Consider the following 18,874-nt stretch of genomic DNA (forward strand, 5'->3'; position numbering starts at 1 on the left):
AAGATATTTTAAGACTGATTTAAGTATTTTAATACCTGAAAATACCAGCTTTCCTTTCTAGACCAATCGGGAAAAAAATCAGTTTTGGGCTTTATCAGCTTGGCACTGATCATAGATAATGTAAGTTATAATACATGAATGTCAAAAAACAGGAGTAAAAGAAATATCTGAGAACTTGAAGAGATGTGCTATATTTGTCTAGAACACAATGTCTGCTCTCTTCAGAAAATGGGGTTTAGGGAAGATTTACAATTACACTTTTATACAATGGTAATTTTGAATGTATTTGTAAATTTATTTTTTTCAAAATGATGACATAAGCAAAAATTTTACATAGCCTTATTGAATTTACATATTCAAATGAGGCTTTACCAATGATAACGGGGATTAACACAGAGCTAGACAGAACTTGAAGTTTGACTATATGTCAAAGGGTCTAACACCCTATGAGCTACCGAAGATGGACACTTTTTTATTTGAATCCTTCTAAGAATTAAATACGAAAAGCTTTACTAAATTATCGACATATATATATTTACTCCAAATTTTATGTTTAAGGGAATAAGAGTATCTGCAATAGCTCAGTTAACATCAACAGAAAGCTTCAAAAAAGAATTCTGAAAATGGCAGGCAAAATATTTTTTATTGTAGGCAATTATTTCAACTGCATATTCAGCTTTATGTATTATAAATCATGTGGGAAAAAGATCCACATTGCAGTTAAGTTTCCAGTATCTAGCTTTCTTTTTTTTTCTTTTTTGAGCAATGATATTAATGGAATTTCTGCCAGGTTATAAAAATGAGGGCTTTCTTGGGAATTATTTATAATTTCCAAGCTGGATGGCAGAACGCACATAGACACATCGGAAGGTGGATGGCTGGATCTCCCAGTACTGGACTGGGTTGCTGAAAAGGCTTACACCTGAATAAGAGGCCTTTTTGGTGTTGTATCCAGGTGGGCAGAAGTCATTAGACCCAACTGCAGAGATATTGTTGTTATGAAGGTAGACAACCTGCAAAATGAAATAATGGAGAGTGATTATTTTCCTCTAAGTAGACGGGGCCATTCATTAAATACTTTATTCTTTTCCCTTTATTCTTTATTCTTTATCCTTGACCTTTCCTTTCTCTTACACTCTCCACCCAACCATCAACAAATGCTGCTAGTTTAATCTTCAAAACGTACATGTGACCCAGTCCTCTCCCCGTATCGACTCCTACAACATTGTCCAAAACTGCCATTTCCTCCATGTGAACTGACCTTCTCCTGGATGTTTGAAGTCATCGTTCCTGCTTCCTCTTCTGCCCTAAAATCAATCTTCCTTCCTTAGTTCATAGAGCAATTATTTCAAAAAAGTAAGCCAAGTTATATATTCTTCCCCTCAATACTCCAGTGCCTTCTTGTCTCATGCCGAATAAAGTCCAAAGTTCTCACATTGGCTCACAAACTTAACAGGATCTGACATCCTTCTGCTCTGACCTCATTTCCCCTTGCTATTCAATCTAACCACTCTGCCCTACTTGTTTTTCCTCTAATAGGAAAATAGTCCTTCTTTTGTTTGGCACACGTTGTTTCCTCCATGTGAACTGACCTTCTCCAGGATGTCTCCGTGGCTTGCTCCCTCATGTGATTCATGTAACTTTTTCTTACCAAAGACGTCATTCCTGACTATCCTGGGCTGCACTCTTCTGCCTTAATTCACTTATTTAACTCTTCATAGTAATTATCACTATATAGTTTATTATATATTTGTGTGTTTTGTCTGTATCCTCCTCTAGAATAAAAGCTCCATGAGGAAAGAAACTTGTTCTGTTTGGTTTATGACTGTATCTTCAGTGTCTACTAGAACTGAGTAGGTGTTCAGTAATATATGTTGAATGAATGCATGAGTAAATTCATGCTATTTGACAAGTTGTGTCTCCATGGAATATTGCATTTTGGGGGCAAAGATAAAGTGATGCACATTTTAACAAAATTATACAAAATGAGGAAGTAATATACAGTGAAGAAAAAGTGTACAGGCAGCGTTAGAGTCAAAATAATCACAAACCCTAAGAAACACTGAGTATCAGCATTTGGGATGAACAGACCTAGAAAGTTTAAATGAAAATGCACTATGTGTTACAAATTCTACCTTATGAATATAATTCTACTGTTCAGTAGGATTTTTTCCGATATGTATTTTATGATTATGTTTAAGATAATGGTAACATGTTCATAGATTTTCCTTGGGGAAATTAAGTATCAGACTTATGAAAAGGACTTTAGAAATGAGTTTTTACTTCTATCACGTACATGTGAATTTTGAAGAGCAAGAAGTGACTTATACAACCAAAGCGAAAATATAGAAAGAGAAAATTTCTAAAGTACATTGTAAAACCTATGAGGTGTTCCCTCATAATAATTAACTTAAAATATTTTTACATCAACCAGAACACTCACTTATATGCAGTGGAAAAGGGTCTTGTTTAAGAAAGAGTTTGGAAGGAGAATAGATATCACATAAAAACAGAAGCGAGGGATATTAAGCCAAACAATATGTCCAAGTATTGTTTTTTAATAATTCTCAAACTGAAAATTTCTTTTCATTTGCCATTCTCTAATTACTAGAATAATTAGCAAGAAAGAGGAAACACATTTGGTTAGAGTTTATGACTAATACTGAAGGTGAGAGAAAAAAATATCAAGACATAAAGCAAGTATCAGTCTGTGTAAAAAAGAAAACTCTATTCCCAATTCATTTTATGAAGTCAGTATTTTCTAATATTAAAGCCAGACAAGGGGCGCCTGGGTGGCTCAGTGGGTTAAAGCCTCTGCCTTCGGCTCAGGTCATGATCCCAGGGTCCTGGGATCGAGCCCTGCATCGGGCTCTCTGCTCAGCTGGGAGCCTGCTTCCCCGCCCTCTCTCTCTGCCTGCCTCTCTGACTACTTGTGATCTCTGTCTGTCAAATAAAATAAATAAAATCTTAAAAAAAAAACAGACAAATCATCACACACTTACACATACAGCCTACAATCAGATATTTCATATAAGCATATACAAAAACCTTTAACAAAATATCCAGAAACTGTATCTCATAACATTAAAAAAAAATTCTATACACCGTGACCAAGATGGAGCATGATTTATTCAAGGATGTAAAACTCATTTAGCTGGAAATTAACTTAATATACTATATTAAAAGAATAAAAGACAAAACCACATGATAATCTAAACAGACACACAAAAAAGCATTTGAATACACATCCATGATAAAAATTTTCAATAAGCTTAAGAATAAAAGAGAACTTTCTCAACTTGATTAAGAGCATCTACAAATATCTGTAGTTAACATCATGCTGAAATGTAAGAGTTTGAGTGTCTACCTGTGGCAGAAGATGAGATTGAAAATTGACTAGAAAAAGTAAGAGGAATATTTGGGGGGTAATAAAAGTGTTAGAACTGGATTGTGGTGGGAGTGCCTGGGAGGCTCAGTCCCTTAAATGTCTGCCTTCAGCTCAGGCAAGGATCTCAGGGCTGGGTTCAAGTCCAACATCAGGTTCCCTGCTCAAAGGGGAGCCTGCTTCTCCCTCTGCCCATCCCCTGCTCATACTCACTCTTTCTTTCTCTCAAATAAATAAAATAAAATGAAATAAAAAAAGAACTGGATTTTAGAGATGGTTGAAGAACAATATAATTTTGCTAAAAATAACTGAATTATATATATACACACAGAAGACAATAAAGTAGGTGAAATCCTTAGAAGCCTATAAGAAGGGAGGTGGGGGCGCCTGGGTGGCTCAGTGGGTTAAAGCCTCTGCCTTTGGCTTAGGTCATGGTCTCAGGGTCCTGGGATTGAGCCCCGCATCGGGCTCTCTGCACAGTGGAGAGCCTGCTTCCTCCTCTCTCTCTCTGCCTGACTCTCTGCCTACGCTGTGATCTCTGTCTGTCAAATAAATAAATAAAATCTTTAAAAAAAAAAAAAAGAAGGGAGGTGAAATGGATGCATGGATAGACAATTAGAAAAGAAGAACCAAGAGTGAGGCCCTGTGTGAATCCTCATGAGATTTGCTGATATTCAACAAAGATCTCAAAATAGCAATACCATGTTTTATAATTTTTTTCTCTGTGACCCACAATAAGACATGTATTTAGTATATATAAATCTGTGCATTGAAACAAAGTCTCTATGAAATAATTACCATTACATTGATATTTTATTTTCCATTCATTCTAACCCATCTGAGCCTAGCCTATCCTATAAATGTTCTAAATTAACTCATTAAACTTATTTTATGGACTCAGTAATACAACCAGACTAACATTTGAAAAACAGCAATTAAGAAGGTAAAACTGATTATTCTAGGATATAAAAATGAAAACAAAACAACTGCCCCCCCCCCAGAAAATGCCCATCACCAACAGAATCCTTATGTAAATCATGATGCATTAATCTCATTTGGAATTTTTGTCACAAATGAATTAAAAAAGAAGAGAGGTCAGTAACATATTGACATAACTGAAAGCAAGGAAGGGATAAACCTATCTTGAACACCAACCAAAGAAGTGGAAACATTACCAAAATGGCAACTTTATAAAAATTATTTATTTATAATAGAACATCAATGTCAAGGTATAATTTGTTTTTTTTACAAAATTTATTTATTTATTTGAGAGAGAGAATGCAAGCACAGTGGAATGGGGCAGAGGGAGAGTGAGAGAATCTTAAGCAGACTCCACACTGAGCACAGATCGCATGTGGGGCTCGATCTCACAATGGTGACATCATGACCCAAGCCAAAACCAAGAGTCTGACACCCAACTGACAGTGCCACGCAGGCACTCCAACATATAATTTCTGAATCGTCATGACTGAACTAAGTACCTATGTAAATTTCTGAAAGAGACAATTTAAATATGACCTTTAAAGAAACTGAAAAATTATATAAAACAAGCAAATACATAAAATTTATGAATAACCCCCTTATTAATTTTTTAAATAAAAAAATTGAATAATGTATTTGTTCTAGTTCCTCAAAGTAACAATGGAAGTCTTATGCTATTATGTGTGAAAATATTATTATTATTTAAACTAATGACATGCCATACATTTATATATTTACAGACTAGAAAGCTCTGTTACCATAGTGGACCCCTGGATATCTTCTTATTCTTATGAATGTATTATAACTCAATAACCTATATAAAGTTAACTCAGTCACACTGCCAGCTAAATATTCCCTTTGACCTACGTGACATCTGTTGAAGCTAAAAGTTATAACTGCTATTTTATTCCATATCTATGGTTCACAGATTATACCATCTTTTTCAATCAGTATGTTTCTGTTACAGTGATCTATGACTTCAAACTATCTTGCCTGCTTCATTAAAAATATTATATTTTGGAAGTCAGCACTATAACTAGTTTAAGGTAACAGTCTTATTTAACTAAATAATACTTTAGACCTATGTTTTTCAGGATGCCTTGGTGGCTCAGTGGGTTAAAGCCTCTGTCTTCAGCCCAGGTCATGATCCCAGGGTCTTGGATGGAGCCCTGCACTAGGCTCCTTGCTCAGCAGGGAGCCTGCTTCTCCCTCTACCTGCTTCTCCCCCGACTTGTGCTCTATGTCTCTGACAAATAAATAATAAATAAAATCTTTTAAAAAAATAAACTTGTGTTTTTCATGAAACCAGAATGAACATTTATGTGGAAACATTAAAAACAACTTCCTGCAAAAAGATTTGTAAGCAGAGCTTCCCTTCCTGCCCGCCATCATCCCAGTAGGGAGGGTTTGCCCCCTAGAGACCCCTCACACTATTTAGCAGTACTGCATTACCTGGATGTACTTATGCTCCGCCAGTCCACCAGGTACTTTGATCAGCTTGTTATTGTCCAGGTGAAGCTCCCTCAGATGAGGAGTGTTGGCTAGCGTGCCATTGTCCACGGCAGAAATGCTGTTAAAACTCAGCCCCAACCTGCGAAGGAAAGCAGAAATGAATGCGCACACTGCACGCCGCTGCCCTCCTCACAGGCGCTGGGTGATTTACCCAGTCAACGGGAAAGGACATTCTTTGTTTTCAGCCTTAGTGTTCTCTTTGCCTAGAATGTTTTTTGCAACCTTCCCGAGCTCGGAGAGAGCCCATGTGTTCTCAAATTCCCAGCTTGGAGTCACTCTCTTTGAAACCCTTCTGACAGGCATCCTCTAGTAAATGTTCCTGTTGTCTCCCTCTTAAAAAAAACTCAAGGGACTAATGACTTGTGTGTCACTCCTAGAGAAAAGTGACTGTTTTGTGGCATACACAGTATGAACACAGAGTTTGTTATGATCAATGAAGAGCTGTCAAATTGATTTCTCTGTATAATGAATATAATGAATTCACTTCAGAGAAAACGAAAAGGACTACTATTATCATTTTGGTCACTGTGGAAATCAAATAACTGTATATTTATTATATAAATTTATTCATTGGAAATAAAAGGTAGAAGGATCCAAGGAATCCATAAACACACCTGCCAGGAAGGTTAACAGAATTAGCATCTTGCTTTTGTTTGGATTTTATCAATGACCACCTGTTAATATCAGAATTTGCCTGGTGCCAACATTCCTGGCTACTGGCCTTGATCTCTGACCTAAGTTGTCTCTTTCTTGGCCCCTGACATTTCTTATACAATGCCACTCAAAGATTTGGGTTGCATTTTTTTAATTAAATGCATGAAAGGTCAAAGTTCTGCAGCTGTGAGGTATCTTCCTAGTAAATGGGATTCAAAAGGCAGAGGTCGACTCGGAGATAAGGTTAATGTATTTGGCATTCTGGGGCTGCGTGACTCTGTCAAAACCGGGGTGCTGCCAATCCAAGAAGGCAGAGAGGGGATATCAGGGATGAGACAACAAGGTAATGAAAGAGAGCCAGAATCTAGCTCCAAGAGAAAGAAGAGGAAATGGGACGCCTGGGTTAAGCCGCTGCCTTAGGCTCACGTTGTGATCTCAGGGTCCTGGGATCGAGCCCCGAATCGGGCTCTCTGCTCAGCAGGGAGACTGCTTCCCCCATCTCTCTCTCTGCCTGCTTCTCTGCCTACTTGTGATCTCTCTCTGTCCAATAAATAAATAAAATCTTAAAAAAAAAAAAAAAGAGGCAGAGTCTACTGGGATCATTCAAATGTTGTGGAATAGGCTTGGGAACTATCTGTAGGACGCTTTTTGCCTGCCTTCAGCTTGTTTTGATCTTTGGGTCCTTTTGGGATTTCGATTTTGGTTTACCTGACCAATGTCTTTCAATTTTAATCATGGCTTGATATTTGAAATAATTGAGATCATAATATATTGATTTTAGGCTATTAGTAAAATAGTTGGTTTATCTTAGTTATGGATTATTGACTTGACCTCTTGGCTGAGAACATTTTTCCCCCCCAATCTCAGACATTTATCTCTAGTTTCTGGTCTTTTCTTTTCTATTATAGAAAGATGTCTTCTATTCCTTACAACACTTCAAGTCCCATTTTCAATTTGGAACTAATTCAGTTTCAGAACATGATAATCCTAATAATTGATTCAAAGAAACTTCACTTTTCTCATGGTTTACTTAGATATTCAATCAATAAATGTTTTTGAGGACCTACCATGTTCACAATATTATCCTAGGTTTATGAAGGCAGAGGACTCAAGGCTCAAAAACCATTATTCTTTCCATCAAAGATTAAAATCCACTCAGGGAGATGATCATAGATGTATACATGTATAACAGAAGGGAGGTGTGCCTGAAAACCATCTCATATTTTTGGAGAGAGGCATATACTATTTTCTTTCCACTTGTTTCTAATAACTAATTGGAATATTTGCCCTGAAACACTGTTTCAAGATCAGGGGTGGCTGCTTTTTCCTTCTTTTCACAGTTTTGATGCTCAACACCAAAATACTTTTCATGTTCCAACATCAGTGAAGAATAAACAACACGAGGATGTGATGGTTTCATAGACAGATTTTTCAAGGCTTGATTCCAAAAGGAAATTTGTTTGATAAATTTGAGTCAGAAAAGTTTGCTTGTCCACTTGAGTCAGTCTGTTCCACTTAATGAATGGAATTTTTTAAAAATCTCCATACCACTTTCATTACAAAATGAATTTTTCTTCTAAAAAGGTACAGATATTATTAATGATTTACCATATTTGGAATTAGATTATTGTTCATCTCCACTATTACTACTGCAACTACTACTGGCCATCCTAAAGATCATTCTATAAAATAGGCAATGCAACTTGTCTTCCTACATTGTTCTGTAGCTAGAGGGACCGAATCACAAAGAAGGGTCAGTGATGCCTAATACTCTTTCAAAATATATTTGCTGTATTAGAGACTGTAATTCAAGTATCTTTAGATAAATGATTTCTTTTTTTTTTTAAGATTTTTATTTATTTATTTATTTGTCAGACAGAGATTACAAGTAAGCAGAGGGGCAGGCAGAGAAGAAGGGAAGCAGACTCCCTGCTAAGCAGAGAGCCCGGTGTGGGGCTAGATCCCAGGACCCTGGGATCACCACCTGAGCCAAAGGCAGAGGCTTTAACCCACTGAGTCACCCAGGTATCCCTAGATAAATTATTTCTTATCACTGGAGACACCAGGGTAAGAAAGGACAGCTAGAGTCACAGGTACAGGCTCAAATTAACCCTTATCATCCACTGGCTCACTGGAAATCGCCACAGAAATGAGAAAAGATGTATTATACATCATCTGGTCTTAGCTAATTCTCAAGGATAAATGATATATTTTATATTTATTTATCTACGATAAAATTTTTAAGATAAAATAGGAGTGAGTCAATTTGGCATAACACCGTGCTCCTTTGTAAGAACATTCTGTAATACCATTCAAGAGCCCAGTGTTTCTTGAAGATAAAGCAAATAGTTTGCAAGCATTCCCTTTTTTTATTACTTAACCAGATTGTTAATGTAGAAAGGTTAAAGTTAGACTAGAAAGCAGAAAAGGAACAAATGATTATCTATCAGGGGAAAAAAAAGTTAATTTTTTGTTAAAAAAAAATTTCTTTTGTTAGATGTCCAGAGACATTTTAAACTCTTCAAAGAACAGAAGTGAGAGAATCTCATTATAATTATTCCAATACCATAGAGTGGGATGCCCAGTATGTCCATGATCTTGTAACTTTCATTTTAAGGCATTTTCAAATTCTGAACACTGTTATAATTTACTTGACCTTCCGTTTAATGCAACTAAGTTAGAACACATTGAAGGAACATACTGACTTAATCAGTCACCAGGTACATAAGATATGTCTTAATCTAAAAACAATATGGTAGATAATCTTCATGGTTATGGTAAGTATGCTATTTCATTGTTTTTTATTTTATTTTATTTTATTTTTTATAAAGATTTTTATTTATTTATTTAACAGACATAAATCACAAGTAGTAAGAGAGGAAGGCACAGAGAGGTAGGCACAGAGAGAGAGAGAGGGAAGCAGGCTCCCCACTGAGCAGAGAGCCCGATGTGGGACTCGATCCAAGGACACTGGGATCATGACCTGAGCCAAAGGCAGAGGCTTAACCCACTGAGCCACCCAAGCGCCCCTTCATTATTTTTTAAAGAAGCAATTGGGCCTGCTGAGGTCTGAGTTTGTTAGGGCCAACAACTAAAACAGTCAGCAACCACCCACTGTGTTTCTAATTCGGAACATGCAAGCACTTTTACATCTGGCCATTCTATTGATAAAAGGTCATGAAAGAATATTATTACTTAGCCAGATTATTCAGTCCTTTCAGGCTGGATGCATCAACTTTGGTGATTTTGTTGCCTTCCAGATGTAATTCAGTAAGGGAAGGAGGAAGACCTGGAATAGAGAAATGCAGAATGTTAAATTACAGGATGTATACGGACTTAACGAGCAGTAGGCCACCAATTTGCTGAAAGACACAGAGCTCCAAAGGATTTGCTTTTCATCTTTTCCATCAGTTTTGCTTTCTATCTTTTTCTTCATCTCTTTCATAATAATAGATGCTTTGGGAAGTAGGACAAGCAATTTTTACTTTTCTTGTAGATTGATTTTAACAGAAATGTGGACTATCTTTATCACGTAGTAGATTTTTGTCCTGGTAACTGTTAGGATACTGTCATAGAACTGAAGTCAAACCCTGAATCTCATTAATCTCCTCCACCTTTGTTACTAAGCTAATACTGTCACTGATAAAAGACCACAAAGGTAAAACGAGATAAGCATTTGAACTATAACAGAAAAATTATGTGTAAGTTAAACCTATATACAAGTTTAATGAAGTATTTCAGTAATGAGTCTCATTAATAACGAAAACTTCATGGGGCATCTGGGTGGCTCAGTGGGTTAAAGCCTCTGCCTTCAGCTCAGGTCATGATCCCAGCGTCCTGGGATCAAGCCCCACACTGGGCTCTCTGCTCAGCAGGGAGCCCGCTTCCCCCCTCTGCCTGTCTCTCTGCCTACTTGTGATCTCTCTCTCTCTGTCAAATAAATAAATAAATAAAATCTTAAAAAAAAAAAAACACAGAAAAAAACCCTAACACTTCATAAACCGCGTTGGCCTTAGTCTTAATGGGCTTTTTCACATTAAAAAACAAACAAATGAAACAAAACTCAAATGCCTCTACAACGTGGATGTGTAGAAAGAGCTAAAGCTGACTTGGACCTTTTAAATCAAGACTGTTTCTTTACACAAGAGAAATGCAGAGGCCTAGAATCAAGTGATCGGCCATATGTAGAACACCTGGGGAAATAATTTTAAATCCAAAGTATCCGTGAAACCTCTGGGTAGTACTTCTCGAAAGGCTATGATTTCTAAACATTTAGTAATATTAATATAAAAGTTTAAATATTTTATTTTCATTTCCTCCTGCCATCTGAGGATATATGATGCTTTTATATGGCTTTTTAAAGAGCATATTGTTCCACTTACAAGAATAGCCACAACTACAAAGAAAAGAGCAAATCAGTTACATGTCAAACTAACATCTGCTTAGCAGAGAGTGTTGGTTATCTGTCCGTAAGGAAAAAAGTTGGGAAACTGTAGGTTATGTTTGGTAAGAAAATTTTCATGGCACACCCCTGAATTCTGTCCATATCATCTCTTTAATGTAAAAGTTTAGTCCATATTTGATTTGAACTTATTGTTTGTTTCTCTACAGCATGATGTTTTGTGGGGGAAATGCTAAGCTACTCACGGAAAGTCCGTCATGTAGCAAACACAGATACTGGCACTTTTTCTAGCTTAGCTCATTTAACTTTTTCAGTTTACAAATTATTTTTTGTGAACCTCCCTTCTATAGATGAAGAAGCAGAGACTCCAAATTACAAATTTGGAGGTTATCTAGCTGCCACGTGGGGAAGTAATATGATCCTAGACGGTCAAAGAGAGTTCAAATAGCATGCTTTTAACTGAAGGGAATGAAATGGAGACAGTGTAGGAAAAGCAAGAGGGACTTAACTCCTGAAAGCCACTGGTCTGAGGCCAAGGTTAAAAGTTTCCATAGGCTTAGAGACAAATACCTCCTTCTGGGAAAATGAATGAATGAAATAATAGTCGTTAGGAGTAATGGGTGTCTGGGCAAAATTAGAAGTAACAATTTAAAGCCTGCTTGTACAAGTATTATTATTTTCCAGGACCCCTAAAAGAATGTCAACCATGGAGAAAGACATCCTGTGATTGTCTTGTGTCCACTGAGAAGTAATGACCACAAGTTAATGACCGTGGGATTGAAGAATGCTTCCCTACTCTCTTTCCGTCCTCTGGAAAAGTGGCTTTTCTATTCTTTGCACAAGACCCCTTCCTCTTTCCAGTCGGCTCCCTTGCAGGTATGCTATCTCTAATAAACTCCACCAGCATTCTTTGTCTTGAGTCTGGTGTTCATTTTCATGGCATGGAGGCTCAAGAACCTGGTCTTGGGGTCTAGTAGCAAAATCACAATTGAGTCATTCTTATGACTAAATACCAGGAGACCACAGTCACTCTTGGAATAAGGGATTTCAACCTCCTGAATCTCCTTAGAATAAATAAATGTGGATTTTTAAAATATTCCTATATGTAATGAATGAATGAATATATAAAACAAAGCAATTGAATATACATCTTTTCTTCCCTATTACCACGAAAAGATGTTTTTAAAAAATGTACTGTCTCTAGAACAACAATCATCATCGTGTCCATAACCCTACCTACTTTCTAAGTGTCTTCCCTTCTACAGCATCAGTTTCCCAAAAGGGAAGTGATAGCCACGAGAAAGTTTGACAGTGGAAGAAAACTGCAATAGGATAGAGAGAGGCAAATTTATCAAGAATACCATAATCATTTGCCACTGTAGCAATATTTAGCTAAGAACCTATACTCTGCCTCCTTTTTTTCTCCCTTTCGTTTCCCTTCCCATTTTTAAGGTAAATATATTAAGAGCTTACTTTGGGCCAGCTACAATGTTTGCACATTATGCGTCTTATTTGTGTTTATTAATCCTCACAAATATCCTAGAAAACAGGTGTCATTAACAAATCCATTTCACAGCAAAACTGAGGTTTGGAGATGAGCAAAAATTAGCCTGAAGTCAAAGAACAACTAAGTGGCAGAATTAGACCTTCCACCCATTTGGTCTACGTGGAGAATACATAACTCTCCACTTCACTCCACTGTCAATGTGTTTCCATCATTGATGGTAGATAGTGTATGGACATTAAGACTCCCAGAGGATGGTGCTTAAGGGCATAAGGCATAAGGGTCAAGCCTAGGAAAAGCAGACTTATCTGTTTTGTTGGCATAAATATGCATAGGCAGGAGTACTTAAGTTGGCAGCAGAGTACAATGGTCATGCCCATGAACTCACGTCAGCACAGCACAGTCCTGACTTGGCCACCTCCTAGCCCCAGGACCTTGGGCATGATGTACTTCGTGTCTTTAAGCTTCATTTTCCTCATTTATTAAGTAGGTATGATAATATTACTATAGAGGAATGGTTTGAAATTCATAGCAAAGAATCCATAAAAAGCCTTCAGCATGATACTTGGTATTAGTAAGTGCTTAGCAAAACTTCGTTACTATAATTTTTATAGTAAGTGTTTAATACATAAAAGTAAGCTAGAGATGGTGAGAAAAGAGCACCTAGAGTAAGGAGGAGAAATACCAAATACAGATCACTAAGTGATTATTTTGGAGGACGCATTAAGAAGGAGAGCAAAATCAAGGACTGTGTTTAATGCAAGTCATTTGGCAGCATGAAGTAGTGGAAAAGACCCCGACTTTAAATTCCAGCTTTTCTACTCCATTTCCTACCGCTCTATAGCTTTGGGCATTGCATATATTACATGTGTAAATGTAATATATAAAAATATAATTTAAATTTTAAAATATTATTAAAATATAAAATATATTAAAAATATAAATATATACACATCTGCACTTGAGATAATATTAATATATATAACATAAAATAAACATAGATATAGATATGTACACCTCTGCACTGGGAATTTAAAAAAAAAAAAAAAGAATAAAACCACTTGTTATGATGCAACAAGTTGGAGGCCCAACATGAAGGTACTTCATACACTGTAGATCAATATCTACCTATCTATCATCTATCTGTCTATCTATCTAATCTGTACCAGCAGTTACTATTATAGGCATAAAACATCTTCTGTAGCTGTGGAGAGAGCAAGGGATGGTAAGAAACCATTCTATGGAATATGTCTTCTTGGAAGCTGAGTTTCTGTGGAAGTACAGTGAAGGGTAGTGGTTTTCTGTGGGCAAGAACCTACATTTTGTACCCAGTCCAAGAACGAGATATCTAAGCTGAGAAAGGGCCAGATGGAGGGGAAAATTTGAGAATATAGAGGGGCTTTTGTGACACTAAAACCCTGGAGCAGGGTAAATGTGAGAATTAGAGGAATTGCTTTTTTTTGGTGAGTTGATTTCTTTTATGATTCACAAAGATTGGCTTCCTTGCCTCCCCCAGGGAACCCTTAGCATGAGGCCGTGTGATGACTGCTGCTGACCTGTCTGGCTTTGCTCTGGTGATAAGCTCCTTGAAGTCAGGTAATAGACCCTATTCATTGTCCTGTCTCTGGTGTTTGGTACTTTGCCTAAGCAAAATGAGTGTCAAAATAATTTTAAGAAATAATAAAAGGTAATATTAATTTACTACTTATTTGAATACCAGATATTTCTCTAATTAGTTATTTAATTTTAAGACAAACTAATGCTATTACACATTCATGAATAAAGAAATTGAGGCAGGGGCACCTGAGTGGCTCAGTTGGTTAAGTGGCTGCCTTTGACTCAGGTCATGATCCCAGGGTCCTGGAATCGAGCTCTTCATAGGGCTCCCTGCTCAGTGGAGAGCCTGCTTCACCCTCTCTCTCTGCCTCCTGCTCTGCCTACTTATGCTTTTTCTCTCTCTGTCAAATAAATAAACAAAATATTTTAAATATTTTAAAAATATTTTAAATATTTTAAATATTTTTAAAAATAAAGAAATTGAGGCATAAGTATTGAATAAACTTGTCCAAGGCCTTAGAGCCAATTAGGGACAAACTGAACTCAACCATACAGACCAAAATCCCCACTCTACAACATACAACAGGCACTATCATATAAGAGCATGACCTCTGTGGCTGCTCTTACTCATAAGGCCTGAGATGTCCTATGATGGAAAGGAATTCACTAAAAGATTGCAGACTCAAGTAAAAATTGGCTCAAGGTACATCATGTATCTTCTTTTTTAATGCCACTAAGGCATTCTGTTTTTTAAATAATTGTACATTTGTCTTATCACAATTCTTCTCTTTTATCACAATTATTTAACATGAAATCATTGTGTGTTGTTATATCTTAGAAGAGACTTAATAGGTAGAAGGGTCTAGCCATCTCTACTGTGGGCCTTGATGGCTCAGGAGTCATCTAGGCTCAAAAAAAAAAAAAACCACTTCCAAGGGTAAACAATTTACCAGCAATAACATTGGCTACTTCAGTCACCATTTAAATTTCCAAAACAATTTTTTTTAAATGTTAAAGTTTTAAGATTTAGTTGTTCAGACTGCTTTAGAGAGTTTTCTTTCACCTTGAGGGATGGCAGTTATATTGGTGTCAGCAATGCGGATATAGGACAGCTTCTTCATTCCCTGGAAGGCTCCATTTTCAATTCCCGAGCTCTTCAGTGGGTTGGTGCCCAGTTCTATAAATGCAATAAATACAAAGCTTTAGCAGACAACATTAGGATATTGCAAATCAGAGTAGGGTCTGCTTCAATTTTTTAAGATTTTAAGGATTTTAAGAGAAATTAGGGTTGATAACAACTTGACTGAGAAACCAAAGAGAAATTAAAGGATACACTCTTCAAAGGGATATCAAACTGAGGCAAAATTTTCTTTTTTTAAAACAAACAACAAACACAATAAGAAAAAAATTTATGGAAAAAGCAATAGTGATGAAAACAATAACAAGAAGATTATTTAAAGTACATATACAGGATTGCACAGAAATCAACAAAAACACATGATAATAAGTCACACTTATTATGGTGTTATTACTTTCCTGAGATGAATTAAAATATGAAATAATTTGAAATATTAGCATCTTGTAAGCCAATTATAAAATCATCATTTTTACCACACATGGAGCAAAACGTTAGAACACATTGTTTAAAGTGAGTGATTTACAGATGTTCAGAATAGAAGCAATTCCCATGATGGAAAGGTATCCCCACATATCTCTAATCAATCACTACCTAATTCCATCTCATATCTTGGGCATACAGTAGGGTGACTTTGGCCCTAGAACTTCTCCACATTCTCAGATCCTCGAGGACGAGACACAAAAACATTATAAGGTACGATTCCAAATCTCATTTCTGCCGATTTTGCTACTGTTACTCCTACAGGCTAAAGATATGTAAGCTCTGGCTGGTCTACCTCCTGCAGCTATAGCTTACTTGGAATCTTCTAAGGAGGACCTTCAATCCTGGCCTTAGAGTTTTAAGAATATCTGTACCTATGACGATCATCTGGTTCAGTCCATTGAACACAGCTTTCCGCACTTTGGTGATCTCATTCTCATGGGCACGCAGCTCCTGAAGAGTTTTGGGCATTTTTTCTGGCAATTCCTTCAGATGATTCTTGGATAGATAAAGCCGTTCCAATTTCAACAAAGGTGTGAATGCTCCAGGGCTGATTTTGTTAATTTTGTTGTTGACAAGAATCAACGTCTATAGATAATGAACAAAAACGACACTTTAATTTCAACTCTCTCTCTCTCTCTCTCTCTATATATATATATATATAGCAAGAAATTAGGAAAAAAAGTCAAATATTATATATATTGCAAGAAATCAGAAAAAATTAAGCAAACGTGACTCTTTCACTTAAGAAGTGTATGAGGATCTGAACATCAGGAGCATCAGGAATAAAGGTGATGAGATATAGGTTATAGGTTATAATATAGATACATAGATAGACACTTAATTTTTAAACAGTTAATACTTCTAAAGATTGAAACTACAAGAGTAACCCGAGATACCAGAAAAGAGTCCAGTGCATCCATCTCCCAGCCTAAAATCCATCTTCATTGACTGCTGCCATGAATTCCAGTACCAAACGGTGACATCAATTTATATTACCACAGCAACGTAAAAGAGTAAAATTTTTGTGCTTTCTTGCAGCCTTATAAATTTAGATCTATTTTTTTCAAAAAGTTTGTCAAATTAGTACACCATGTTGTACCTCATTATAATTTCTTTGCATTTCTTTGTCACTTGAAAGGTTAAATGAATTTCCTTTTGTTCTGCTACTGTTTTCTGTACTTTTTGGAGAGAAAGGATTACCTGATCACAATACTACTCATTTTAGTAAGTTTTAATATATTTTAATAATTGGTCTACAGAAAATAAAGATGTAATTAATATGAAATGCAGAGCTTAAATATATTTTTCTTCTGTTTTTGTCCTTTTTACATATAAAGGTTTTATGTAACCAAATGTGCTAATATATTTGGTAATTCTCAAATTTTTGTTTCTGCAAAATTGCTTCTCATTCATTACTGGTATATGTATAGCTATTGCTGAGCTTATTTTTGGATACCTCTTTCTCTTCCAGTGATATGTATGTCTATAGAACCATGCTTCTTATTATACTAAATCTTCTTATCAATTAATCCTAAGGAATTCAGGATCATTTGAGTATGGTCTAAGAAACCTCATTTTCAATTATAGTGGATTTATGTGCATATATGAAAAGCACAGGAACAAAAAAAGAAAACAATGAGAACTTCCAGATTCAGAAATGCAGGAATACTTTCTGAAGGTAACAGCTGGTTAGTTAACACATGTATATGCTCATGGAGTTCACATTACTTGACTAACTAAAATTCCTTCTAAGTAATAGTTTTTCAGCTAATCCTAAAAGATGATGGGTTGATTAAAACAAAACCCCAGGAAATTCCAATGAATATTACAGAAAATTAAAAAAACACATGAGAGTTAAGGTCATAGGAAATTAATACTAACCAGTAAAATGTCCAGGAAATTAGTAAAAGCTAGAGCCAGAGGAGAGGTTTAAGAGGACTCGCATCATTGAAAGACACCCAAAGTGGCAGATGCTTAATCATGAAGCAAGAGGAGATCTTCTATTGCTATCTATGAAAGACAACTCTGAAAGCTAGATATCATTCAATGCATTCAACATGGTCTGAAAATCTGATTATTTTATGTTAAATATCAAAACCTAGTATGAAGAATCACCCTGATGATCTATTATCTGCCATTTCCGCTAATAAAATATCGTCTTTTTTAAACTAGATAATAACTAGATGATGTCTCTACCTGTGAGCATGCCACCGTAGTGTCTGCTATTAAGTCTTGGGGGTTGTGTGACATTTGCCCCAATTATTTCTTCAGTACAGTGAGAATAATAATAGCATCTACAGGGCATACATGATAATGTATATAGATTTATTTGCAAATCACCTTTCAAATGGCAACATTCCTACTCTCAAATTTTAAAAAAATTTGTAACATAAATAAACTCTGTAAATTTTAGTCATAATGAGGTAAAATCTTAAGACCTATATGAATTAGAATTTCACATAAAACAGATCCATAGGTAAGGCAGCTCTTTCTGCCATTGGTCCTGTCCCCATGCTTTAATAAAACCACCTTAAAGAAAAATCCACAGGTGAAAAAAAGTTAATTGCGTATATACAGTATTGCTTAAAGATGGTTGATATTAGTGCCAAAAAGACACAGTGGTATGTATTTAAGAAAGCACCCTTACAATTATAACAGGCAATGACAAGATGTTGAGATGGGAAAACAAAAGAAAACTAATTCCATTGGCTAATGCAAAAGACCAGCTAAACCAAAGAAAGAGTCAAAGGTGAACCTCAGGTATTCTTTAGGAGATGAGCTGATGAAAAGCAGAAAGCTCTTCCTGTAAACAACCCAAGGTGATCTCCAAATATGGTTCACTATTGACTTGGCCCAGAAAATCCTATAAGATCACACAAATCAGGATGTTCAAATCTTTGTGTTTGCTTTAAGAACGCACATGAAACTGCCTAAGCCATCAAGAGCATGCATATCGGAAAAGCCACCAAGTATCTGAAGGATGTCACTTTGGGAAAGCCATGTGTGCCACCTGGTCCCTACAATGGTGGAGTTGGTAGGTGAGCCCCTGGCCAAACAGTCACTCTTGGACACAGATGGCCCAAAAAGAGTACTAAATTCTTACTGCACATGCTTAAAAATGCAGAGAGTATTGCTGAACTTAAGAATTGTAGATTCTTTGGTCATTGAGCACATCCCAGGGAACAAAGCTCCCGAGATGCAGTGTTGAATTGACAGGTCTCACGGCCGATGAACCCCTCCCTGCAGGAGCTCTCCCTG

At 36.3% G+C, this 18,874-nt stretch overlaps 1 protein-coding gene across 2 annotated transcripts in view; it reads right to left on the reverse strand.

The window, feature by feature from the left end:
* Window positions 1–271: 271 nt before the first annotated feature.
* Window positions 272–18,874, reverse strand: part of DCN (decorin) — a 42,068-nt gene continuing 23,465 nt past the window's right edge. For both annotated transcript variants that reach the window (XM_004748553.3, XM_004748554.3), the window contains exons 4-8: window positions 15,988–16,201; window positions 15,059–15,172; window positions 9,728–9,821; window positions 5,819–5,957; window positions 272–1,013 (exon numbers count right to left, since the gene is read on the reverse strand). In XM_004748553.3, the coding sequence (XP_004748610.1) occupies window positions 819–1,013; window positions 5,819–5,957; window positions 9,728–9,821; window positions 15,059–15,172; window positions 15,988–16,201 (756 nt within the window). In that variant the 3' untranslated portion in view covers window positions 272–818. The remainder of the gene's footprint in view (window positions 1,014–5,818; window positions 5,958–9,727; window positions 9,822–15,058; window positions 15,173–15,987; window positions 16,202–18,874) is intronic.

Source organism: Mustela putorius, unplaced genomic scaffold (assembly GCF_011764305.1).
Source record: "Mustela putorius furo isolate JIRA1106 unplaced genomic scaffold, ASM1176430v1.1 tig00000640_pilon_pilon_pilon, whole genome shotgun sequence".
Classification (NCBI taxonomy): domain Eukaryota; kingdom Metazoa; phylum Chordata; class Mammalia; order Carnivora; family Mustelidae; genus Mustela; species Mustela putorius.